Source organism: Mus musculus, chromosome 5 (genome assembly GCF_000001635.26).
Source record: "Mus musculus strain C57BL/6J chromosome 5, GRCm38.p6 C57BL/6J".
Taxonomy (NCBI): Eukaryota; Metazoa; Chordata; class Mammalia; order Rodentia; family Muridae; genus Mus; species Mus musculus.
The window spans coordinates 32,272,320-32,298,887 of record NC_000071.6 but is presented as its reverse complement, the minus strand read 5'-3'; the positions used below and the strand labels follow the sequence as shown (position 1 = coordinate 32,298,887).

Below are 26,568 nucleotides of genomic sequence, written 5' to 3'. Positions count from 1 at the left end.
CAAGTTGGGCATGCTAGCTGCCAGGCAAAGGGAATAGGGAGCCTTTGAGGATTGGGACCAGAAACAGGCTAAGAGTAAAACCTCAACTTTCAGTTTCATGTTTTTGTATTCATTAAAATCTCTCCTCCTAGTTGGATGTGGTAGCCCACAGCTGTAATCCCAGCACTTGGGAGGTAGACACAGGAAGATCAGGAGTTCAAGGCCAACCCCAGTTACATAGTGAATTTGACACCAGCCTGAGCTACACAAAACCCTGCCTCAAAATCATAAACATCTCTCTTCTTAATTTTCTACAGTTGAGATCACCTACCGTGAGCGAGTCACCCAATGCTCCTATGATCTTGATATCAGCTGGCCGCAAGCTGTGAACTGGAAAGCAAATCTGGGTGAATGGAAAATGAGGGTTTCAGGAAGCCCTGACCTAGTCCCCTATATGTCTGAGAAAACTAGCTTTCCCAGTGGCATGCCTTGCTCCCACTGGCTGCCAACTCAGGCTTCTCTACCACTTTCACACTGCTTGCAGAATGGCAGCTGCCACACCCACTGAGGACTTGCACTGGTAAGGAAAAGTCCCTGATGTGTCCTAGAATAGGATGTAGACTGACAGATGAATGTGTACCTGACAGAATATGGAGATTACTGGTCCTCAAACTGGGTTGGGCAACAGAATCACCTATGACCCCTGAACTACCAAGAGCTTCAGATTCAGCAGGTCTATGGTGGGTCTAAGATGTTTGCATGTCTGATGCTCAGGTACTGTGGCTGCCCCAAGTCCTGTCTGGGTACCACATTTTGAGAACTACCCAGAAGTATGTTTTCATTAGGAAGCCATGGACAGTGGTTATTTCTGCATTTGTAGGAGAGACCAAAACTCATAACTGTTTCTTTCCAGGTTTAGGTTCAAATTGACTCACATAACTTTGGCTGCCATTGCAAAGCCTGATGGCAGCTTCGAAGTCTTGTTTCTTAGATTCTAGAGTCACCAAGTATCTTTCTTTATTCTTCCTTCCCCCATCATCATGTCTGGAATTCATCACACGCATACACATGGGTGCACGCGCATGCGCACCCCCCCCACTCCCTCTTACATGATTATAGCCTACGTGGCCTTTCCCAGCCTTCCACAGATACTCTATGCAGTTAGAAGAACAATATCAAATCACAAACCCAGCTGCACACATTAACACACGCCTACGGGGCTAAGCATGGAAACTTTAAAATGACCTCTTCCCAGAGAAATCAGGCTATGGGAGGGGAGGCAAAAAAAAAAAAAAAAAAAAAAAAAAGCCTCTCTCAACTCCTCCAAAGTGGTTATTTTAGCTTGTGGTGACAGCCAATCACTGTATTCTTAGGGCCGTAATGGTGGATTCTCTGAATGCCAACTGGTATGCATAGGCTGGGGAAGGTCTTTGGAGTTGGTTAAATGTAAAGGAGATGGACAGATTTGCCTCCAAAGCTTCAACATTTATTATAGGATGAGAGCAAAAGCAGTCCAGAGTCCTCAGGATGGCTCAGCAGGTAAAGGCTCTTGCTACCATGTCTAAGATCATGAGTTTTGTCCCCAGGTCCACAGGGTAGACAGAGAGAAAACCTGTAACTTGCCTCTAACCTCTTCATGGGCTCCACAGCACTAGCAAGCCCACGCACATATATGCACGTGTACACAGAATAAGATTTTTAAAAAATATAAAAAGCAGCTCAAACAGTACATACTTACTTCTTAAATTTGGGTAAAAATGAAACAAAAATATGCACACATATCCTGCTCCCCTACTGTGTGTGTGTGTGTGTGCACACGATTGTGTACAGTTTGTTTCTAAGTGGGGATCTCTAGTTGGCCACTCTGTAGGATTCTCAGTGGAGAGATTAGACCACATGAAGCAAGGCTTGGTGGGAGGAGTTGACTTATCTAGGATTCTACTGTTAAGACGGAGCCCATGCATTTCTTAGGTCTCATATTCTGTAGACCTTGGGTTGAGGTTTATTAATGCCATCACATTTCAAGATGCAGCCAGCTGGGTGTGGTGGTGCACGCCTTTAATCCCAGCACTTGGGAGGCAGAGGCAGGTGGAATTCTGAGTTCAAGGCCAGCCTGGTCTACAGAGTGAGTTCCAGGACAGCCAGGGCTGCAGAGAAACTGCAGAGCTATGGGTTGTTTCCTCTGCATGGAATTAGAATAAGCACCTTGAATCCAACAGATAACCAATGAGTCACATCCCCTTCCACTCCTCATGGCCACTCATTCTGGGGGGGGGGGCTTTAAGTTAGCAGCAGACACTACCCCCAAGTAGATATTTAAGCCACCTTAGCTATATGAGAGCAAGAATCAAAATATAGTTAGTGTTTATAAAAGCCACAAAGTGCTTTGTAAATCCTATATGTATATGGAGCAGGAGGGAGACTTTGCAAGACTTTGTCCTTTATTGAGTTCCAAATGCTGATTAGTTATAAAAAAAGTAACTTGCACCAGCTTTCTAGACCTCGTCGTGCACAGCCCCACAGGTGAGCAGGTTCATGAAGTGTGTGTGTGATGAGAGTGGACACTTAGACCACCAGGGACCATGACCAGTGATGACAGGCAGTATCCTATTCTGTAACATAGTTTTTGATCTGCACATCTGTGGATTGAGGGACACACTAGGAAAGGTGACTACCAAAAGGGTTTTGAAAATAATTTTGAAGGCAAAATAGATGTTTTACACCATTTGAGCGGTGGTACTGTGACCTAGTTTAGTTATCCACTCTGAGAATCATTGGATGAATTCGAAATTCTCAGTTATTCAGAGTTGTTCAATATGTATTTAGTGGTCCCTCTCATTTGCTAAGTCAGTAGGGATGTATGAAGATGGTCAGCTCTAACAGGATGTGTACCACCTGTTCCCATTTCAATTAGACATCATTAACAGGGTCTCCAGAGAGGGAAGAATTTACCAGAAACACGGTAACAATCAGAGGAACATAGTTGTGTGCTCTTTTACTAAGGTTTTTCTTTTCCCTCTTTTATTTTTTTTAAACATGTAACTGTTTCAGGTGCAAATATGGTTAGAATGCTCAGTCATGGATCAGTGGCACAAAATGAAAAATTTTTCCTTATTTTTTATGTCATTTTCTGCAGTTGTTTTCCTGAGTGATACTTTCCAAGAAACTCAGAGGTGAACCCCAACACTCTTAAGTGAGTCTGAATTTCACTAGATGGGCATGTGTGTCATAGGCCATCTGGTTAGCTCAGCGAGGCTTGGATCAACATATCTATCTGTTTACTTAAACAGTGCCTATCACTGAGGTATCTCAGATCATAAGGCTTGAGATCTGCCCTTGAATTCTTCAAGTACTAATAAACACAATAGTCACCAGGGTCAGGGAGTAAGGAAGAGACTGTACTTTATCTGGTTTTTAGATGGGGAGATAGGTTCTAATGGATGGTTACCAAGACAGAAACACAATTTAGGGAGATTGTAAAATACTTTACAGATCACCCTCTCTCAGAGTGATAAGATTAAAGTATGGTTATTAAAGCTTTCAAACTGATACTCTATCTATCTCGATATATGCAATATCTCTATACTCAGACCTCTATCTATGTCTTAGAGTAAGGGTTTTTAACTGCCGGAGGGCATACAAATAAAGGTGATCTTTTTCTGCTGTTAAAGTCCACCTAGTAAATAGATCAACAGAAATTCAGTGTCATCAAACACAGGAGCAAGAAGTATAAAGACTAAACTCATCTTCATTTATCATCATCTGCATCACTTCTGTGGGGTTTGTGGATGTGATTTGGTCCCCCAAAGACTCAAGTTCAGAAGGTTTGGTCCTCAATATAGTGGTGTGAAGGAGGTAGAAATTTAAGAGATGGGCCCAATGCAAGGTAATTAGGTCAATGGGGACTGGGGTGTGTCCGTGGACAGAATTAATGCTGGGTTTGCAAGGTGAATTAGTTCTCATGAGAATGTGCAGTTCAAAGGAAGACTACCCCAACACACGGCCCCCCTTTGTCAAGCCTTTTGCTATTGTTTTAACTTTGCCACAGGGGCCATCACCAGTGGCTAAACAGATAAGCAGTCTAATATTGAATACCAGGCACTAAAGCCATAGACTAAAGAGAGCTTACATACTTTTAAGGTTCCAGATTCTGGGTATTTTGTTACGATTAACAGGCAACGACAGGTAAAGGACTAAATACAATTTTGTTTCACTATAGCTTTGAAGAATAAATTTTGAATCTAGGCTTTAGTGAGATTTTTATTTCTTTTGTTTGTTTGTTTGTTTGTTTGTTTGGGTTTTTCATGACAGGGTTTCTGTGTAGTCCTAGTTGTCCTGGGATTTACTCTGTAAACTAGGCTGGCCTTGAACTCAGTACTTAAGAGATCTGCCTGCCTCTGCCTCCTGAGTGCTAGGATCAAGGTGTGCACCACCACCACCACCACCACCACCCAGCAATACATTTTTTTTTAACTCACTTGATAACTATATGACTTAATCTGCATGTGCAAAGTCAAGACAACTGTGAAGGTGAGTGAAATCATGGTACTTATTTTCTCTGCTCACAACACAATGAGACAGAATTACTACAAATGTAAGACTCCTTATAGGTAGTGTGACTTCTCCAAACCTCATTTTCTCTTTTCAGTAATCCAGGTCAGAGGTTAAAATAGGTCAGCTAGGACAGAGACTCCCAAATGGCTTATAGGAGAGATTCAACAATTTGCCAGCAAGTGAACTGAAAAATGAGCATATCTAACTATCCTCCAGTGCCAAGCATGAGGGCCTATAACATGGATGTCATAGATAGCTAACATCCTGAGTCATCTGGGTCCCACTACGACCTTCATATGACTTTGCATATGTACAGACATCATTTCCCAAGCTGCTTCACAGCAAAGAAAGCTACAGTGCTCATAGTTTTCTTTTTAGGAAGATTGTAATGACTGTCTAGAACATTCTGTGAGTCTCATATTCAGAGCCCAGCAACATTTTAGAAAACACTAAAGTCAGTGGTGGTGCACACCTTTGATCCTTAGCACTTGAGAGGCAGGGGTTCTTTGAGAGTTCAAGGCCAGCCTGGTTACAGAGTGAGTTCCAATATAGCCAGAGCTACATAAGGAAACTATGTCTTAAGAAGAAGAAAGGAAAGGTGGAAGGAGGGAGGAAAAGGAAAGGAATGATACACAGTTGAGACAATGGGAATAGTACTTTATAATGCTCTGTGCAGCCCTTGAACACACTCTGAACATTCCTTGGGTAAGAAGTATGGGCTGGCTAATTTTGCTTCCTGTTTAAAAGTTAATTAAAAAAAAAAGAACAAATTCACCTCTGAAGGTTTTAAGACAAAAGCACTGCACTCAACAACCCTTAGGCTCATTGTACAACATGGTCTAAACGTGGGGTCAATGCTCAATAAATGCTTTCTGATAATGATGCTATTATTTTAGTTAAAGAATAATCAAGCATAAACATGACCTGTGGCTTCTTGCAGAGCCATAAATGCTGTCCTAGGCCATCTCGTCCATCTTGAGCTCACACCTTGGGAATCCTTGGCATTTTAAAGTTGCTGTGACTTGAAGTTCAGACCTCAAGTTGAATTGAAGCTCACACTGAACATGACAGCCATGTACCTGTTGTGGGGATTGAGTTCGAGGGGTTCTTGTCAGGACAGGTGAATTCTGATCCTTCTTTCATCTAAAATGAGACAAACATGGAAGTTAGAAGTAAATGCACATACTGGGATAGAGGCAGGGTGGGAAGTGGGCCATTATATTGGAGAAGACCACATACAATTAAAACTGAATAGAACTTCAGTGTTTGTTAAGATCTCACTTCAATCTGTCTCCTTCACTCCAGGGATGCCGCCTCCTTCACATGAGCTCAGGCCTTTAATACTCTTGCTTGGAATGTTGCAACCCTCAACCGTGTCACCACCCACCAGGTTGGATGGCCTCTTCTCCATTTGCAGTGGTCTCTCTCAGGACCATGCCCTGCCTAAAGTCTCAGTGAAGCCAGGCTGTTTCATCCCTGCTGTTTCTTATTGTGATCCCAAAGACCAGAATGGCACCAAGCATCACAGAAGATGAATATTATCTGTTAATTGAACAAATGGCTACCATATACCAGCCTCAGCATAAAACCATCGATCCCAATACTTCCTACTCTAGTCTGTCCTTGACCAAGGTCTCCATCCTCCCCCACACCCCAAGCCCTGTGTAAACAGGCCCCTCTATTCTTTTCTTCTCTCCATTTTTTAGCCATCTACCCACCAGGCTCATTCCTAGCCACTCTTCAAAACTGAAACCATGGGCCCCTTTAGGAAAGTTGTCTTTAACCATCTGAGTTGGTTTTTCTTCCTCTCTGTCCCCAGAAGATCCAACACAAATTTTAATTCCAGCTGCTATTACATACAGCGCATGTAATTGCTGGCTGGTATGTTTGTTCCTCTACCCAACTGTATTCTTTTGGAACAGCAGTGTATTTTATTTGTGTTTTAAAGTCTCATGTCTGTAACCCATCCATCTATCCATCTACTTAGTCACTCAACAGATCATGCTTGGGCACTGACCCTGAGTCCTTGCCTCTCTGAGCTTTTATTTTTGAGATGTAGAGGAAACTTAATAGTGTACCCTGAAGGAGAATAGAAATACAGACAAAACAATGCCAACACTTCTCTAGAATTCACTGCATGCCAGATGCTGGAATAAATGCTTTCTGTTTCTTAACGTACTTTATAACTCTCTGCGGCAAGACCATTACAGTCACAGCCATTACTTCCCAGATGGAATCCCAAAGCACAGGAAGGTTAAGGCCTTGCTTATTGACACAGAACCAGGCTATGGAAGACTCTGCATACAGAGCCAGTGGCTTCATCTCACTGTGTCTGCTTCCTTCTAGGTGTGTCTATGATATTAAAAAATACAGGGCACACTAGTTACCCAAGAGTCTCTCACCCTGGGTCTCTTAGAGAAGTCCAGGCTACAGCTTGGGGCGAATACTTCCCTTTTTCATAAGACGGGAAGAGAAGGTCAAAATTCACCTTTATCTACCTTTGTCCTGGATTGAAGATGCCACGCTTTAGGTGTCTGAGTCCCTTGAGGAGTGCAAAGTGTCCTATCTAATCTCAGCAGGAAGAATCTGAAAGCAACTGAGATAGCCCATAATCAAGTTGCAAATGAGAAGAAAACAGTGTAGGTGTGGATCAACTCTATAGCTATCTGGTCTCCAGACTCTCTTGAGTTCCAGACTTCAATTGACTTCTATTACTCAGACAAGTTTTGTTTATTTTTCCTTTTTCCTTAAAGGCTCAAGGACTAACCAGAGGTCTGTGATTGGTCTGAGATATCTTGTCACAGTGCCACCGAACCCCAATGCCTCTTGACCCTTCAAGAACTACATTGAGACAGGTCTAAAGACTGTGTTGATCCAGGCCACCAAAGGAACACTTCATGCACACTCCCCGAGTCAGCCATGGCTGAATTTCAGAAACTTGTTACAGTTTCCACAACACTACAGCTTTCAGTGTGCTCAGAGACAACACAGAGAGCCAAGTAGAAGGTTATGAAGATTCAAGGCTGTCCTTTAAGTACATTACAAAGATTCAAGGCTGTTCTTCCCTTACCTGAAGCTTTGTTATAGGTTTCAGTCGTCTGGCCTGGTAGTTGCTATTTTTGTAGGTGAACAGATAGGGACTCTCCTGTAGAAAAATAGTAACATGTAACTGTGACCCAGAGCTGTGATCCATAATAGTCAAGCTTGTTATCATTGATGTGGTTAACTGGAACCTTCATGTTGAAAGGTTTCAGATGGTGGGATGGGGTTCGAGAGAGAACTGAGGAGGACTATTGGGGAGTAAGGGGTTTATTTTAAAAGTTATAAGTGTCACAGACAAGCAGACAGAAACACAATGGCACGGCATGGGCGCTGAGGACAGTCCAGGTCCCAGCACCAGAGAGAGACAGCATGGTGGGGTCACTGAAGAGAGGTACAGAGTCCACGTGGCAGAATAAGAATGGGCAGGTTTCACAGTATAAGTCTGTAAGCTAGACAGGAGCCAGGAATAGAGCTAGGGACCAGGATGCCTGTGACCAATACCCTCTTGGCTATAAATTCACTTCCCATGAAACAGCCCTGCCCCCAGAGGTCGGTTTGTAACTAGGGACCCAGGAGGTGCCTCTCGATTTCTGTGATTGGGAAAAGGCTGCTGCGGGTGTTATGGCCTGGACAGTGGCTGGATTCTAACACTGCATTCTTACTCGTGTCTTAATGAAGCCAACCCTTTCTCTGGCTTTCCCTCTAGTTGCCTCTTGGCCCTCTGGAGAAGTTCCCTAGGCTTTCTAGCTCATTTGCAAACCACCAGCATCAAGATCTGTATCACTGAGCTAAGCACATGCATCTCAGCCAAAAGAGAACCTCCTTTTAGGCTTTTTGGAAGCCATAGTGAAGAGGGGAAAAGGTGAACTATTGCTTCTTACTGCATAGCGCAATAAACTTACTAATTCATCAAGAAGAATCAACCTTCATTCCATGATAGAAGGAATTTCCAGCACTAATGTTCGGTTATTTCTTTATCCATGTCTTTGGAAGGATTGCTTATGTGACTATTACATGTTAGACACATATTTAGGATACAGCCTTCAAGACCCCTTAGGATTGACTCATCAACTCTGCCTCCTAAGGGAGAGGAAGGGTTTCAAGTGGCACCTGGGGCACAAGACCAGGGCCCAGAGAAGGTGAATTGGGCCATAGCTGGAGGCCAAGAGAGTTGTGGTTTTGTTCCTGTGACTTCCATGGGTGTGGAAGGCCTTCCCTCTGCTAGCCCACTCTCACGGTCCACAGGAATATGTTTTAGGACAGCTACATGTACAACCTATGCTCAGGCACAGGACAACAGACCCAAGACTGTCAGGGGGCTAACATCTCAGTAAGACCCCACTTTTCAGCAAATTCCATGTGTCTGCCCACATCCCAGCTCACCCAGTCCAGTGTCTCTTACCTCAGAGGGACATTTCATTGTCTTTCTCTCTGCAGTATTGAGTAGCCCATCCTTTTGACCCACTGGTTCCATCTAGAAAAGAAAGTGATGTCTAAAACAGAGGCACCTCCCTTATGCAGGCAGCAGTCCTCCATGGCACTCCTGAGATGCCCCCTACCTCAACCAGGGAGTCTCTCAAGAGGTTTACTCTTGGATCAGCAGCCCATTGGGGACATTTCCAGCTGTCTTAGGGGTCAGAAGCTTAACCCTCAGTGGGGGTGTAGCCTGCTGCTCCCTGGGGACTCTGTAGCACTCTTATTTGAAGACCACTGTGTGAGGGTTAGTGGTTTTCTTGGGTTTTGACTTTTCATAGGCAGGACTGCCCACTTCCCCAGTAGCACAGGAGGAGAAACTGAATATGGTTGGGGCACGTATCCTAGGCAGACTGACATTTTTACTCTGAATAAACCAGATATCCTGCAGCAGGTTACATGGCTTCATGATCACCCTAGGGTGGTTGTCATGTCCTCTCCTCCATGCCCAGCTCTTGGCTGGCTCACTGATGATTTCCACAGCAATGAGAGTAGAGGCAAGGAGGAAGGGCAAGTCTGAGGCAGCACGTGAAAAACATGTGTCCTGTCCCTGGCTTCTTCTCTTCTGCAGCTATATTCTACATCAGTGGCTCTCAACCTTCCTAATGCTATGACCCTGTAATACAGTTCCCCATGTTGTGGTGACCCCCAGCCATAAAATTATTGCACTGCTACTTCATAACTGTAATTTTTCTATTGTTGTGAATCATAATGTAAAGATCTGATATGCAAGATATCCGATGTGACACCCAAAGGTGTTGCAACCCACAGGTTGGGAACCGCCAATCTATATGCACATAAACTCAGGTCTAGTTTAAAAACCAAACCCAAAACCCCACCTCTGCATTGATGTTTACACGGCTTCTTCACATGAAGCCAAGCAGGCTCCAGTCTAACTGGGCTGCAGAGCTAGAAGTGACAGGGAGTCCAGCTTGGCCCCCATGCTCACTGACAAGGTTGTCCAGTGACTTAAGAAAGAATGCCATAGCACGGTGACCACAAAGGCCACCTAAGGACAAACAGCAGGGGGAACCAGAAAAGCACTGGAGACTGGGAACAAAGGCAAATGGAGAAGTAGATGGAGCTGTTTTGTTTTCTTCTATGCTGGGCTTCAGGAACAGGGCCTTACACACACACACACACACACACACACACACACACACACACACGCACGCACGCACGCACGCACGCACGAGCATGCGCTAGGCAACTTTTCTATTACTAAGCCCCAGGCTGAGGCCAAGGGGGATGTTTTTAAAACTTTGTATGGACTGGAGATGTGTCTCAGTAGAGTGCTTTGTCTGGTATGCTTAAAGCCCTGGCTTTGATCCTCAGCACTGAATTAAGACCTAGTGTGGTGGCACATGCCTATGATCCTGGCACTTTGGAGGTAGAGATAGGGGCATTCACAAACTCCAAGTTCAAGGCCAGCATGGATAAGAGAGGGAGGATGTGAGGAGGGAGAGGGGAAAGAGAAGGAGAAGGAGAGGGAGGGGAAGGGAGAAAAGATCAAAGGAGAAAGAGAAAGGAGCCCAGTGCTGCTGGCTCTCCCCTGCTGTTCTCCCTCTCACTTCCCAGGCCTTGTCAGTGCTCCAGGTCCCATTGTCCCCAGTTTCTGGCAGATCAGCCTCCCTCCCTCCTGCCACCTGCTGATGTACTTGGCTCTCTGTCCTCAAACCCTTAGCTCACAAAAGGGCCCTTGCCAAGGATGTCTGCCCTGCCTTCTTCCTTTCACCACTTCAAATCCCATCTTCAGGGCCTCTCCTCACCTCAGGTGGTCAGACACCTGTTGGGGGAGGAGGCATGGTGTGAGCCCAAGGTTTCCCTGAGCTGGCCCAGTTAACTCTGTCTCCTTGAGAGAAGATGGTCAGAGGGCAAGCCCAAACTAGGGAGCCTGGGGTCTGTTCTCTGTCCTTCATGGGAGAAAGGCTATTCTCAACCTGTGGGTGGTGATACCTTTGGCAAACCTCTATCTCCAAAAGCTATTTACATTCTGATTCATAATAGGAACAAAGTTACAGTTATGAAGTAGCAACAAAAATAATTTTGCCTGTGTGACTTTTCAGAGACAAAGTTTCTCTATGTAGTCCCCGATGACCTAAAACTCATTCTGTAGACCAGGCTGGCCTTGAACTCACAGAGATGCACCTGCCTCTGTAGCACTTTAATCCCAAGTGGTGTGTGTTACCACCATCTGGCAACAAAAATAATCTCATGGTTGGGGGTCACTGCAACATGAGGAACTCTAAGGGTTGCAGTGTTAGGAAGAATGAGAGCCACCTGTAAGGGGTTATCCCATCTAAGGGTCTACTCCACCTTCAGGGGTCTTTGTCAGTGACACCTGATGCCTTCATGAAAGGCTGAAGTGTTTCCCATGTGGGGTCCCCAACCTCCCTGCTCTGACATCCACAGGCCACCCTGGGCTAATGTGAAACACAGCATACTCCCCACAGGGAAATATTGATAATCCAAGGAAGAAGAAAAACCAAGTTCTCTTGCTGGGATTCTAAAGCTCAGGTGACATGGATAGCGGGTGGGTGGGTGGGGGGTAATGGAGGAAGCACCCCAGCACTCTGAAAGCACATCAAACTTGGGAGTACCTACCATCCAAAGGCCCTGGGGAACCTTTGGGGACCTGGAACACTTATCATTGCTATCCTATGGAAATCAACACTTCTGTGACATCAAAGGTGAGATACACTGAATGTGTGGGGTCAGGGGGCTTGTGTTTTGTGTTGTTTGGGGAGTTGATACCCTGAATTGATGCAGGTATGAAAGGAAGAATCTAATTTGAGTCCCAGTCATCTCTCTGAAGGGCTGGCTCTGGGTACCACCCAGGCCTTTAGACCTGCATGGGGCCACCTGAGGGCAGAGAGTGAGTAGGAGCTGCCAGGGAGTCTGTGCCCCAAGATGTGCCCTGAGATGAAAGGAAGTAAGCCAACCCACAGGCTGGCGTGAGCCTCCGAGCGCCACACTTACCATGCTATTCCAGATCCTGAGGGCGAGTGTGGTGGGATCCTGGGGCGAGGACCTTTTCTGGAAGAGAAAGGCGTGAGAAGGGACTCTATGTCAGCTCCCCGCCCCCAGGATATGATGGCCTTCATACTAACTGACCCATGAGAACAGAGCTGTGACCCATCCAGCTCTGTCCCCTCACCATTCCTTAACATTGAGTTTATAGGAGCGCTGCCTGGGGTGAGAGTTTGGAGGTCAGGGCTGCAGGAAGCAGAGTGAGTCTCTGGTTGCTCTGCCTTGTGACAGAGCCTCTAAACCTGAACTCAGAACAGGAGCAGGTGACAGAGATGTGACTCAGCTGTGGTCTGAATTAGGAAGTGAGACCCGGGCAGGGGGTCCTTCCCCTTTATGAGCAGAAAGTCTCGGAGGTAGCACAATGATGCCAACAGAGAGGAGCTGGGAGCTGTTCCTAGCTGCAGCCCTGAAACCCCCACCCTCAGTAAGCACAGAGGCGGGAGGTACCCAGGGCTTCCCACCCCCAGGCCCTGAGTTCACATCCACTCTAGATGGATGGACTATTAGCAACAGTCCCCGTTTAGCAGATGTGAAACCAAGACATAGAGAGGTCAAACCATTTTCCTGAAGTCACACACTTGGCCTATTCCAGAAGCAGGACTTTAGGCTACACTCTCAGCCTTAGGTCTCTGCTCTTTACTTTGGAGCTGCCCTGCATCTCAGAATCTGCCTCATGGGGCCATGCGATCCTGTGAGGGAATTGCATGATAAAGTGTGAGAGACTGCTGTGGTATTGTCTCTGAGATTGTACTCTGGGACTTCGGTGGAGGAAGGGGAGAGGGGAGGGGAGGAGGAGAAGGAGGAAGAGGAGGAGGAGGGAGAGGTGGAGGAGGAAGGGGCAGGTGTGTGGTCCAGACTTCCTCACCATCTGCACTCCATAATCTTGATGCTGCACATAGCTTACTCACCAAGGGTGGTTCAATTTCATCGAAGAAAGGCTGGAAAACCACCGCGAAGGTCTCATGCTTGTTGAACTTGCTAGAGGCCAGAAGATCTTCCCAGGCTTCCTGAAGGGAGAAGAGAGAAAATGTCAGGAGCTCAAGCCAGCAAAGGTTGCTTCGCACGCCAGGACCCCTCAACTCAACCTCCACACAAGGTATACAATCATGTGATCAGAAAGACCCCCTTGCCTTACACTCTGGGTCTCTTGAGGACTAAAACAGTTTTCACTTGTCTCTGAAGCCCCAGCACCAGGGCGTACAAGACAGAGAGCTGGAGACTCCTCTCTGGAAACTCAAAAAGCACAGGACAGCCCTGTATGCCAAGGAGGAGCCATGTTCTCCTTGGGGGACGAGGTCTGCAAAGGCAGCCCCAGTCTGTAATGTCCAGATTAGACAGTGTCACACAGCTGCACTACCAACAACTACATGAAAATATTGTTAATGCCCTTCAGCAGGCCCTGTATTTTGAACTGTTCATTAGTTCAAGTGTAAAAACAGTGGCTTTCACTGAACCCACTACACCCTACTTGGCCTCTTTGGTCAACTTCAGGAACCATGGCTTGCCTCCATACAGGCACCATCTGGGTGGAACAGAACTCATGCCTAGCAGTGCCAGCAACAGAGGCAGCAAAAGACATCTCGGAAGCAATGGGCAAAGCTCTTCACCAGCTGGTATCAGCACAATCCCCTTTCCCATCACACACGCTGTGGTGCTCCCCCTTTATGATAACAGTATGGATTCATCACAAGGAGCACTGCCAGGATACCCTCTCATTGGTCCCCAGCAGACCCAAATTCAGCCAAGTCTCACTGGAGCTAGCTTAGCTCACTGTCTCCCACCATCTTCTCCTCCTCCTCCATACTACCCAACCCCTGGAGAGCCAGGAGCATAGGTTCCAGCTGGGACTCACCTGATAGGACCACTGCATGACAGCTTTGGATAGCGTCGTTGTCTCTGTGCATTTGCAAACCTCTGGTGCAGGGCTGCAGGTCAGAATGAGCCAAGCATGATGGATTATACTGGTGGGATAGGGCGGGGCTGGGGGAGGGCTCCAACAGAGAGAGTGTGATGGGGGTGGGAGGTGCAGAGAGTCGCTTAGGAAAAAGGGAGGTTGCAGCCTTAGAGGGTGCAAGAGAAGAGAGGCAAATGGTGAATAAGAAGGTTGGGGTGTGTCTTGTTAGGGTTACTAGTGCTTTGATGAAGGCAACTTGGGGAGGAAAGGGTTTATTTGGCTTAACTATTGTGAATCACAGTGCACTGGAGGGAAGCCAAGGCAGAAATTCAAGGTGGAGGGAACATGGAGGCAGGAGCTGATGCAGAAGCCACAGAGGAGTGCTGCTGACTGGCTTGCACTCATGGCTTGCTCAGCCTGCTTTCTTATAGCTCAGGGGTGTCCCCATCCACAGTGAGCTGGCCCTCCCCCACACCAATCAGTAACTACGGAAATGCCTTACAGGCTTGCCTGCTTCCCCCCCCCCCCCCCCCCACTTATGGAGGCATTTCTCATTTAGGGTCCCTTCCTCTCAGATGACTCCAGCTTGTGTCAAGGTGACATAAACATGGCCAGCACAACTGACCCTTTTTCAACCTGACACACAAGCATATCACCAGCAAGTCCTTCTTTTCCTTCCTTGTTCATCTCCTAGATTTCATATTAATAAATATCACAACATGAAGCATATTAGTACACATGGCTCATCTTCTTAGCTCAGGCCCACAGTGCTGCATGGCATTTCCACAACACTGGGGCCTCTTGCTGCAACGGGGCTGCACATTCACTACTAGGCTCTCCCTCTCTTCAGGGACTCTATTCTTGCCACTCAGTGTCAAACCTCAGCCATTCTCCATGATCCCTTTATGACTTCAAACCAGTACTACCTGGGCGACTCCTACACTATCAAGTTTGGCTGCCAGCATGCGTGGGTACAACCTTGGCCACCTCTGGAACCCAGTTTCTGTGTGCTCTCAGGAAACACTTCCCAGAAGATTTCACTTCAACCATGCTGGTCTCCTCATAATCACCACTACTTTCTCAGCTCTAGATCCAGTATCAATTATCCCAGCAAAGCAATGGTTTCACTTTATTTTTGGTCTCTTGTAAATCATGGCTGACTCTCCAGCCCCAGCTGACCAGAACCACAGAGGTTTAATTCCAAATATGCAATGACCTCAAGTGTCAAGTGACGTCAAACGTCCTTCTGAAATTTCACAAGGCACACCTCTGTCATCTGCCCTGCCCACAGGGTTCATTCACCAACCTTGGAACCTTCAATGACTTTTCTATCCCACAATCCTGCCAAAAACAATATGGTCAGGTCTATCACAGTGATACCCCACAAACCTGGTACCAATTTCTCTTAGGGCTACTACTGCTGTGATGAGACACTGTGACTAAAAGCACAGTGGAGAAAAAGGACTTATATGGCGGCTTACATATCCTGAATCAATGTCCACTGAGGGAAGTCAGGGCAGGAACTCAAACTGGGCAGGAACATGGAGGCAGGAGCTGATGCAGAGGCCAAGGAGGGGAGCAGCTTTCTCCTCATGGCTTGTTCACGAGGCTAAACAATGCCCTCCAGGCTTGTCTGTAGCCTGGTCTAACGAAGACATTTTCTCAATTCAGGTTGCTTCCTCTCTGAAGACTCCAGCTTGTGTCAAGTTGACACAAATGGCCAACTCAGGGCAGAAGGCACCCCATGGAGCCCTTGTCCACAGGGTCAGGATATGCTATGAAAACATTCTACCTCCCCTTCCTTGTGTTCCCCACTTGCTCAACACCCCAGAAACCCACACCCCATCCTTACGATCCTGTCTCCTGCCCCTTCAGAGCCCCTCTTTCCTTTCTCAGCTGGCCTTGCTCAGACCTTCTTCACATGAACTTCTTTCCCAGAATCAAATACCAGATTCTGCAGCTAAAGCAAAAAGCCTATAAACATTTTCAGAAATACATGAGAGTCAAGTTCTGAGACACTAAAATACATTGTATTGTTTTTGTTTTTGTTTTCTAGTCGTTTTCCAGAGTAATACCTCTTACTGCTAGAGATGCTTTGCCAAACTTGTGTGTGTTTGTTTAAGACTGTGTCTCATGTAGAAGCCCAGGCCTGCTTCAAATGTGTTGTATACAGCTTTGCCCTCTGACCCCCTGCCTCTATCTCCTAAGTGCTAGGACGACAGGTGTGTATCACCACACCTAAGTTTCCTGCAGTGCTGGAGACTGACTCCAGTTTTGCATGCCAGGCAAGCACTCTTTCAACTGTGGTTTAAACTCTCAAATCATTTGGGGTTGGGGGTGGGGCTCTGGCTCTGTCACGGCATCAACCAAATTAAATATTGCAACATTCTCGCTGTTATGTGAGCCAGACAACTATTGAACTCTCCAGCCTCCAAGCTTCAGTCTCCCGGGGGATCAATGTATGTGGAGAGCCTATACAGTACATGAAAGGACTCTAGTCAGACTGATCATGGCAAACATGGCTTTGGCAAGCCTTGCCCTTCTCCACCATTCCCCTAAAACTGTTAGATTACATTCCTAAAGCTAGCCCCCAAGGTACATTTCCTTATTTGGCCAGTCCCTGAAACCTCCTCCTGTGACTGACTACCATAGTTCAACTACTGAAGTACTGAAGTCCAGCAACAAACTTCCCCCCTTTGGCTCACCTAATTAACATGCCCAGTTAAAATTAAACACCTCATCCTAACACAGGGTTTCCCCTTCTGCGTTTATAAAGCACCATTTTCCTATGGGCCATGTCTGTCTCATATCTATCCAGAGGCAGCCCTTTGTCCTCCAGGACAAATACCCCTCCCCCTCTCCCTTGCCCCTTTTCTTTATCCCTTATCCCTGCCTTTTGTTCCTCTGGGGTGAATAAACCTCATTTGTGCTGAGAACATGGTCTTAGAGTGTCTTGACCTATTTACTTCAACTGTCCCTACAGTACTGACATGTGATAACCACACCAAAGATGATGGTCCTACACTATGTCTGTCTGTCTGTCTGTCTGTCTCTGTCTGTCTCTCTGTCTGTCTCTCTGTCTGTCTCCTGCTCTCTTTTACCTGAAGCCAGTCTCTTGATGCTGAAGATCCATGGCCAAAACCTCAGAGAGATCCACCAAATTCACAAATGCTCTGGGGACCTAGGAGATGAAAAGACATACGAGATAGGAAGAGACAAGTGCATGTGCCAAGCTGCCATGGCTGCCTCTGGGCCCTCTGGAACCCTGAGGGCCTTGTCTGGGGACCACTCTTTGGAGGGTTTGGATGAGGTTGGTCTAAAGGTGTCACCCCTTCAGCTGTGCATCTTAGAATGCACCTCTTGCCTCTGTCTGGTGCTGAGTTTGGCCCAGATCCTGGGGAAGCACTGTGTATTTGGGAAGGTGAGCCACAGCACCGTTCTCGAACTCCCAGAGACGGAAGCTTCCAGAGAGGCTAGCCTCCATCATAAAGCAAGGGTGCTTAGCTCTCTGAGAGTGCCCAGACACCCCACCCTCACCCCAGGAGCATCCCTTTCAGGACAGGTGAGAAGATGGAACCCTTCCGGCTTTCCATCCTCAGGGTCTTGTTTGTTCTCTTACTCCAGCAAATGCCACTATGAGCAACCTGAATGCCACCTCTGCTGCCCTGAGAAGGGCCTCATGGGCACTCAAAAATGATGCTTGCCTCATGTTCCATACCCCAAGGCCCCAGGGGCTGGGCAGCCATTGCCTTACCTCATGATGCAGGTAATCCAGCACCCCCCACAGCATCTCCATGTGCCTCATCAAGTGACTTTTCTGTGAGAGAGGAACTGGGGTGAACAAGGGCAGCAGCAGGGAGGACACAAGGCCAGGGGCCCAGACTCGGACGACCCCACAGAGACTATGGCAGATGCTTAATGGAGGTTGTGCTCCCCCACAAGTGTAGAATCTCGGAGCTGCTTCGTTTCGGTTTGGGCTTTGGGTCCAGACTGTTTCTTTAACTCATCCTCCACTAGGGAGGCGTTCCACATCAGAGAAGGGCGAGCTCTAGGCTGAACCGTGATCACAGCCACCGTGGTGGCTCTCATGCTCCAGGCAAAGGGTGGGACACATTCGTTCCCAAGGGCTGACAGAGCTGTTTTTACCTGAAGAAAATAAATCTGAAGAGGGAACACGATCAACCTGGCCTTAGTGACCCAGACAGATCTCAAAACTTCCAAAAACGGGACCTGGAGCAGTTGCTTGGTGGGCGAAAGTCATTTGCCACTAAAGCCTGGTGACCTGTTTGATCACAGGATTGTTCTTGATCTCCACACATCATTGCATGTCTTTCTCTCTCTCTGTCTCTCTGTCTCTGTCTCTCTCTCACACACACACACACACACACACACACGTATACAAAATATAATAATTTTAAAAAATCCAAAACTTCCCCAGGGCACAGGCTACATATATATATATTCCTTATCTGGGAGATTTGGGACCAGAAGTGCTTCTGTTTCTGTCTTTGGAGTCTTTCAGGTGTGAGGTACTTGCATAGATTTTACCAACTAAGTATTTATTATCTGAAAACCCCAAATCTGAAATGCTCAACAGTTTTTGGATTTTGGATTTCTAACCAGAAATCCAAGCTGGGCTGTTTGCCAGATCCCTCCTTCTCCACCCCCACCCCTGTGCTGTAGTTACCCTGAGTAAGAAAAAAAAAAAAAAAAAACAGTCTCAGAAAGAGAGTCGCAAGGGCCCCATTACTGGGATGTATAAATCTGTCTCATCCCACCCGCCACCTCCCCAACCTATTGCAGCCCTCTCCCATCTTTGCAGGCGAGAAAATAAGCTGATGATGGAACCTCTAAATTTGACCCCTGGTTATCATTTCAATGTGAAAAATAGGTGAAATATACAAGAAGACAAACGCCTCAGCTGGCTGCAGACTAGCTGTCCCCTGCAGCAATGTGGCTCAGACAGCAAGACAAGGAAAGGCAAGAAGCTGTGCTATTTATTACCTGGGGGGGACAGGGGCAAGCACTCTAGAGGCATCTGCCAATCATCAGATGAGGGTTGCAGGGAGGGCTGCCCACCACCCACAGCCTAGGAAGAAGTGCCCATGCCTGTCTGTCCTCTGCTCCTGCTTAGGTGAGACGCTGGCATCCCAGCCCATCTGTTAGCATTGGCCAGTGATAAGCACTCTGTCTGGATTCTTCTGAGCAACATGCTTTCCTTCTGAAAGAGCCCTAGGACGTGAGTCCAGAAAGGTCTCTGCAACTCAGCTGTACCATGTTCAGGGCATCCATCTTCCCTGGGGGCCCTTGAAGAGCAGGGTACTCCCACTCCAGAGTGAGATCTTGCTTTGGAAACTCTTGAGTCAAGGGTTTGTCTCTAGACATTCGGGGAATCTAGTCTCATCCAACCATCACAGGTGTAGAATGGTTGTCACTTGGCTCAGCAACTACCCCATGACTATCATAGACATTTGTCTTCAGACTGCTTTCATCATGAATCAGTATGTTATGTGCTTCCTGCGGCAGGCAGTGCATGCATCCAGAACAAGGAAAGTCAAGAGCGCGTGAGTCCACAGCCCCCTTCATCCATGCAATGAGCTAGAGTATTTTCTATTTGATCCCATTCCCTCTCCCTTCCTTTATTTTACAATTCGTGTTTCAACCTTTTCTGACTTAATCACGAACACTCACTAATGTCCTGGCATCCATGACCTCAAAACCTAGAAAAACAATTCTCTGTGTTTAAATTGAAAGAGATGAGAGGATAATGCATGCATGGGTAAGTAATGCTTGAGATGGGGGTGGTCGGCCCACACGAGGGAGCAGATCACTCAGCAAGAACCGGTCCAGTCTGTGGATACCGTCACGACAAGGTCTTAAAAATACATGCTTGATGAAAAGTGCACGCGCACACCTATATGGGAACATCACAGTGAGTTGTGATCAGTGGTGATATGCACACTGAATACATTTTAATGAAAACAAAGAATATTAAAGGTAAAAGAAAGAGTTTCATATTACTTATGGAACTAAAAATTAATAAAAAAAACCCAAGTCGCATAAATGAGACACATATACTTAAAATGCATCATGAACTCAATAATGCTCAAAGGGACATTGAGGCAAAAAAAAAAATATCTTGTAAGACTGCTTAGCTGCAAGTTAGAGAGCAGAGAAGAAATCACGAATGAGTGTGAATGTGTTCTCGCACATGGAAAAAACCATCAGATGCCATTCTTAGCTAAGTCGCCACAGATAAGATAGCACTGCTTGATTCTACACCTAAGAGGGCAGATTTACGTATGGGCTTGGTAATGTGTGAGCAGCTAAAGAGTAATGAGTGGAGATACAGAGGCAGGCAGTAATGTGTAAATGCATGCTTGAACATATCAATGCACAGATGCATAATTCATGAGTTAACATTAATATGCATAATGACCCCAGAGAGAACAAACAGAGCATGTAAATTTCACTTGGACCTAGTGAACAGAGACAGTCTTACTCTGTGCACTACACACTCGGGAGATCTGCAGGGACAAAGGACAGTGAGAGCCTGCTAAGAAAGGGAGGTTTTACTAATTCTCCCGGGGTCCCATGGCACAAATGAAAGGTAGCTTTGATAGTAGCCCAGGGATCTGTGCAAGTAGCAGCATTTGGAAGGAGGCAAGATGGGGCAGGAGAGGGACACAGCAAGAAAGCTGGCCATATCTGAGCTATGGCCTGACAGAGGTCCTGAGAGCTGAGGAGCAGCAGTAGGCAAGATGACAGAGACAGCTTGGTGTCAGCTGTACTTTAGAACTCATGAAGAAGAGTGTGTATGTCATTCATATGTCACAGCCTATTATTTCCCAGCTATCCCATACACTTTGGGCTGATTGGAGCTGATCTTTGATAAACACTGAAGTCACAATCTGCGATATAATTATCTATACATATACTAGATAAAACCACACGTTTTGTCCCCAGGAAATCCAGGGAGCCTCAAAGATAAGATCCACAGATCGTTTGCCTTTGGTAAATGCCAGTCTTTCCACCCAAGCTGGGACTCAGGGTTAGGGAGGGTGAGTGGAGTGTGCGCGTTCTACACTAGTTAGGGTTAGGGAGGGTGAGTGGAGTGTGCGCGTTTTACACTAGTTAGGGGAGGCTAGGGCCGCTTCCTGCGCTTGTCCACGCACTCACTGCTCACGTGAAGGCAGAACTGAGAGAGGCAAAACAATTCTTAGCTACCTAGTAAGCTGATTCTCTCCGGATGCAGAACAGCCATTGACTCAGGCTGCCCAGGCCCTGACTGGAGAGTACAGAAATCCATAGTAGAATCATATGAAATGTAAAAGCTCCCGTGCAGCAAAGGAGACGATATCTATGCGACGCCAGGGCCTACACGTAACAAAAAGTATCTCTTCATTTCCCAAGGGGTTAATATTCACAATATATAAGGAACTAAAAAAGTTAAACACCCCAAAACAAATTGTCTAATTAACAAATGACCAGATGCCCTGAATACAGTGCTTGAAAGACATATAAATGGCCATTAAATCCGTGACAAAGTAATCAATGTCATTAGTCAACACAGAAGTACAAATCAAAATCACACTGATAACCCACCACATCCCACTCAGAAAGACTCTCATCAAACAACAGGAGCTACAGGGGGGAGGGGGAGGGGCTCCTTACATATGACTGGTGGCAGTGTGAATTAGTGAATTACTAAGCTACTGAAAAGTCAGTAGAGAGGTTTGTCACAAAGTACAAAACAAAACTATCATATGACCCAGACACCGTACTCCTCAGAATCCCAAAGGACCCTAAGTTGGGATACCTTATCTATCTATACAGCCATGCTTCTCATGACACTGTTAGGGAATCAGCCTGGGTACTCACCTCAAATGAATGGATAAAGATAATGTGATAGTCTACACAGTGGAGTACTATACACCCACAAAGAAGGATGAAACCAAGTCATTTGCAAGGAAGTGGGCAACTTGGAGATCATCAGATAAGCAATATAGACCAGACCCAGAAATACAAACACACATTTCCTCTCCTATGTAGAATCTAGATTTTTAAAAAAAGATATGGAAATAGAAGGGGAACTATTTGGCAAGAAAGGAGTGGGGGAAGCAGAAGGAGGGAGAAAAGGTAATGTGTGTATGGAGGTATATTATATACATGAAGTATATTATATACATGTATGATGGGGGCAGTGATTAGGACATATAAATAAATAAATAAATAAATAAATAAATAAATAAATAAATAAAGACAAAAAAACCCCACAAGAAGCATTATTATTTCAAGCAATGAATACAACATTAGATTTTCTTTTACAAATCTAAAATACAGAATTTAAAAGCATTCTTGGCTCTTGTGACGGTTACGAATGCACGGCTTTGGGCATACACTTACAATACCATTTTATCCCACCCAAATCATAACCCACCAAAATGGTTAAGATGGTCAATTCTATGTCCTGTGTATTGTATCACCCTAAAATGGAGGAAAAGAAGTAGCTACATTTTATCACTTTTCGTTTGTTTTCCTGAGAATCTATGTTTCCATCCATCCATCCATCCATCCATCCATCCATCCATCCATCCATCCATCCATTCATCCATCCACGTGCCTGTCCATCTGTTCACTAATTCACTTGTCCTAATTCTGAAACAGGAGGCCACATCCCCAGCCTGGTAGGCAGTGCTCAGACAGGGGTGGGTAGCCCCTCTCCTCACCAGCAATCTCAGCCTCCCCACCTGCAGCTTACCTGCTGAGCAGAGGGACACAGGTGACACTGGCTTGTGTTACTGAAGAACACAGTGATGAGTTTCCAGTCCTTCTCAAAGTCAAGTTGCTGCAGTGAAACATCAGAGAGAAAAGAGCTTGAGCCAGAAGTCTGTCTGCCCATGTTTCTCAGCCTCACACCCCAACACCTTGAGTCACTGTTAGGGCTGTTTTTGTTAGTCTTGAGCATCTGATCCTCCTGCCTCTGCATCCTGAGAGTTCTAGGCATGAGTTACCATTGGCTTGGATGTTCTCTCTCTCTCTCTCTCTCTCTCTCTCTCTCTCCCTCCCTCCCTCCCTCCCTCCCTCCCTTCTTCCTTCCTTCCTTCCTTCCTTCCTTCCTTCCTTCCTTCCTCCCCCCCATCTTTCTTTTTGTCAAAAGTAGTACTTGGTAGTCTAGCGTGGAATAACAACTCTTCTATAAGGCAATTTGTACCTTCTTGTATTAAGCAGCATACCTTGATAAAAAAAAATTATTTTGCAATGTCAAATTGAACCTAGGGCCTTGGGCATGCTAAGAAAGTAATCTACCACTGAGTTACACACACATCCTTTTTATTTTGACAAGTTAAAACTTTCAAATTTTCACAAAATTACCTGGGCTAGCCTTAAACTCACTCTGTAACCGGACAGGCTTTGCACTTGTGATCCTCCTGCCTCAGTCTACCAAGTAGCTGTGTTTACAACCCTGTACCGCCAGGCGTGGCTCTCAAAGGATATTTTAAGGAAAGGAGGGCCGTACAAGGTTTAGCTACAACGACACCCTGTCCGTAGGAAGGGGAATCAGCAGCCTGCATAAACATCTGAAGTAGTGTGTTCTCCTGTAAGCTACCCAACACTCATGTAAACGAAGTGCTACGTAGTTGTTAAGATGAAAATGGAAACCATAATTAACATCACCAGAAAAATTGAGGAAAGTTGATTACAGAAAGCATTCATAGCCCGTGACACACCAGCTTACACAGATATACATACTTAGAAAAAATGTGGAAGGGAATATCTACAAAATCATTACTAGTAATTAACTTTTGGTATTAGGCTTAAGGGTGGTTTGATATTACACCTGCTTTCTGTTTTTTCTATAGTGAACACACTGTGCGCATAACAAAACAAACCTGTTTGCTGAGGCAGCATTGTGCTGCCAGGGAACTCTATGGATTCTGATCTTTAGGATCTAGCTCTAACTGACTGCTTGAACTCGGCCTTGTCACATGACTTCTTGGAATTTTAGTTTCTTCATCTTTAAAATCACAGGGTTAGATTCAGGACTGCCCAGTGGTTATAGAGAACAATCACACTCTTATTATCATTATGATGGCCTAGCAGCCATTGTCAGGGAGACTGGATTTGTTTTGTTTGTTTGTTTTTTGAGTACAAAGTCTAACTCTGCTCCAGGCTGGTACCAGCTTGCCTAGGACATGCCTCCTAGGCCTCCTGAGGGCTGGGATTCTGGCTGTAAGTCACCATCCCTGGATTTGATGGGATTTAGAATAACCAGGAGATACACTTCTCTGCTTGTCTGTGTGGGAAGCTCTAGCGAGGCTTGAGGAGGGAAGAGCCACCACAAACATGGTTAGCACCACCCAGGTCTAGGGGATAAGACTGAATATGAGGAAAGAGGAGAAGCCAGAGGGCTCCAGCATCCCCACTCTTTGACTCCTGACTGAGAGAAAGACACAGTGTAATCAGATGTCTCATGCCTCAACCGACAGTCATGGCTTCTCTGCCATGATGGACTGTACCCCACATACCATGAACCCAAACAAACTCTTCCTCCCTGAGTTGTTTCTTGTTAGATAATTTATTCCCTGTGTGTGTGTGTGTGTGTGTGTGTGTGTGTGTGTGTGTGTGTGTGTGTGTATGTGTTTGTAGGCATCTCCCTCAACTATTCGCTGTTTTTCTGAGACAGTGTCTCTCGATGAAGCCAGTACTCTCAAATTTGGCTAGACTGGCTGGTCAGCATGACTTAGGGATCCTCCTGCCTCTCCCCTCCCCAGTGTTGAGGCTTCAGGCACATACCATTCTGCCTGGTTATTATGTGGATGCTAGGAAGTGAACATGGGCCCTCGGGATCACACGACAAGCATTTTCTTCTGACTGAGCCATTTCCCTAGCACTGTGGTAAATACTCATGATAGCAATCATTGCTTCAAGGACAGTGATAGCTACTGGCTTTTGGTGAGCTTCGACTGCGCCAGGCATGTTCAATACATTATTCAATCCTCTATAAGCCCTTTGCATTAGGCTCTTGATATTCCTCCACTGCTTAAATAGCAAAACTGAGCTTAAGGGAGGCTGGGTGCCTTACCTAGCATCACACCTGGAAAGTCCATGTCATATGTAAGCAAGCCCATCTCTCTCTAGAACCCAACCACCTCTCTACGTGAAAGGTCATTTAGTCCATCTGCTGAGCTTCTGCAGTTCTACACAGGAAGACATCCTAAAGAAACCATTGTAAACAGAACCAGTCACTCTTGTCTCTGAAGTGACTGGCCTTCAGAATATTACAGTGGAACGGGTGTTTCCTCAGAGGCCAGGACACATGAGCTGTGCACCAGGGCCGTCAGCACTCTGTATCTTGGGGTCATTGTCTTGCAGCAAACCTGGAAAGCCCACCCACACCAGAGTTCCAAAGCCTCTTACCGGGTTGTCCTTCAGGCGCCTCACCAGCTCTTTAGCCTGAATCCACAAATCTCTGCGAAGTGGGAAGCACAATCCAGAAAGTTATATTCTTAATGTTCAGGAAGGCGATGCCCTCACTCCCAGGACAGCTGCCAATATCTGAACCAGAGGCTACACTGAACTACACTGGCTTCTGAGGGGGCAGACTTGACCTAATCTTTAAAGCCAACTGAAATTAGCAGGGGGAAGGTATTAGGGCATTGACTTAATGAAGAGCTCTAGTTCAAAGCTCTCTGACTTGTCAGTCCCCACAAGTTCCTACATACCCAAGGCCAGCAAGAGTGCACAACCCCAGAGACGGAGAAGAAGAAAACTTACTCAGCAGTAGTGTGGACTGCAGTGCCCTTCCCAGGAGAACACGTGGGCATCAGGACAGAAGGACTGAAATGTCTGATGATATCTGAAAGAACTACAGAGAGAGCCAGGGGTCACCTCAAAAGATAATCAACTCTCTAGGGTGACAAGACAGCCTTGCTGCCTCATTGTGCGGCTTAGCCTCCATCCCATGCTGTCAAGTCACTCCTGAGGCAGACCCTGGACAGCGAAGGGAGCTAAATTGAGCATCTACCTAGGTGGGCCAGGCCCAAGGTCGACTGCTCTCCAGGCACACTCTCATTTACTCCCAAGGAGACTGAGATGGAGACATCAAGCAAGCCATGTCAGGTCCCCTGGCTGACAGAAATGACTGGGATTAGAACCAGAACTCTGGGCTGCCTTCCCGTCGGCTCCCTTGCTCCTTGTGAGTGACAGCAGGGCGGGAAAGCTCCAGGGAACACACAGAGAACATGTCGCCAAGCTGACAGCCAGAAGACTGCTAAAAATAGTGCTGTCAGGAATGTTTAAGTCTTGCTCCTCAGAGAGGACAGGGCGGAGCGGGGAGGCTGGGCTGCAGAGGGAAGTACCTCTTTCTCCCACTTCTTCTTGCCCCATCCTCAAAGAACCCCAGGGTTTATGGAAGCAAAATCCAGAGGGCTTCAGGAGAATTCTCTATGGGGGAACACACCTGCTGATAACAGGCAGGGAGAGAGAGGAGAGCTGGGCTGGAAGCCAAGGGACCAGTTGCTTGGCTTCATGATCACAGGTGGTCACCTAACTTTACCATTCAGGGTTGCCATCCTGACCCCACACACATGAGC

General features: G+C 46.4%; 1 protein-coding gene across 4 annotated transcripts in view; it reads right to left on the bottom strand.

Moving 5' to 3' along the window:
• The window catches only part of Plb1 (phospholipase B1), a 131,666-nt gene that overhangs the window by 65,469 nt on the left and 39,629 nt on the right, over positions 1-26,568 (bottom strand). For all 4 annotated transcript variants that reach the window (XM_006504047.2, XM_006504048.2, NM_030072.1 and 1 more), the window contains 12 exons: positions 25,751-25,841; positions 25,394-25,445; positions 22,734-22,820; positions 17,727-17,789; positions 17,074-17,153; positions 13,931-14,003; positions 12,987-13,085; positions 12,028-12,084; positions 8,978-9,049; positions 7,604-7,678; positions 5,613-5,676; positions 311-369 (listed from right to left, as the gene is read on the bottom strand). In XM_006504047.2, the coding sequence (XP_006504110.1) occupies positions 311-369; positions 5,613-5,676; positions 7,604-7,678; positions 8,978-9,049; positions 12,028-12,084; positions 12,987-13,085; positions 13,931-14,003; positions 17,074-17,153; positions 17,727-17,789; positions 22,734-22,820; positions 25,394-25,445; positions 25,751-25,841 (872 nt within the window). The remainder of the gene's footprint in view (positions 1-310; positions 370-5,612; positions 5,677-7,603; positions 7,679-8,977; positions 9,050-12,027; positions 12,085-12,986; positions 13,086-13,930; positions 14,004-17,073; positions 17,154-17,726; positions 17,790-22,733; positions 22,821-25,393; positions 25,446-25,750; positions 25,842-26,568) is intronic.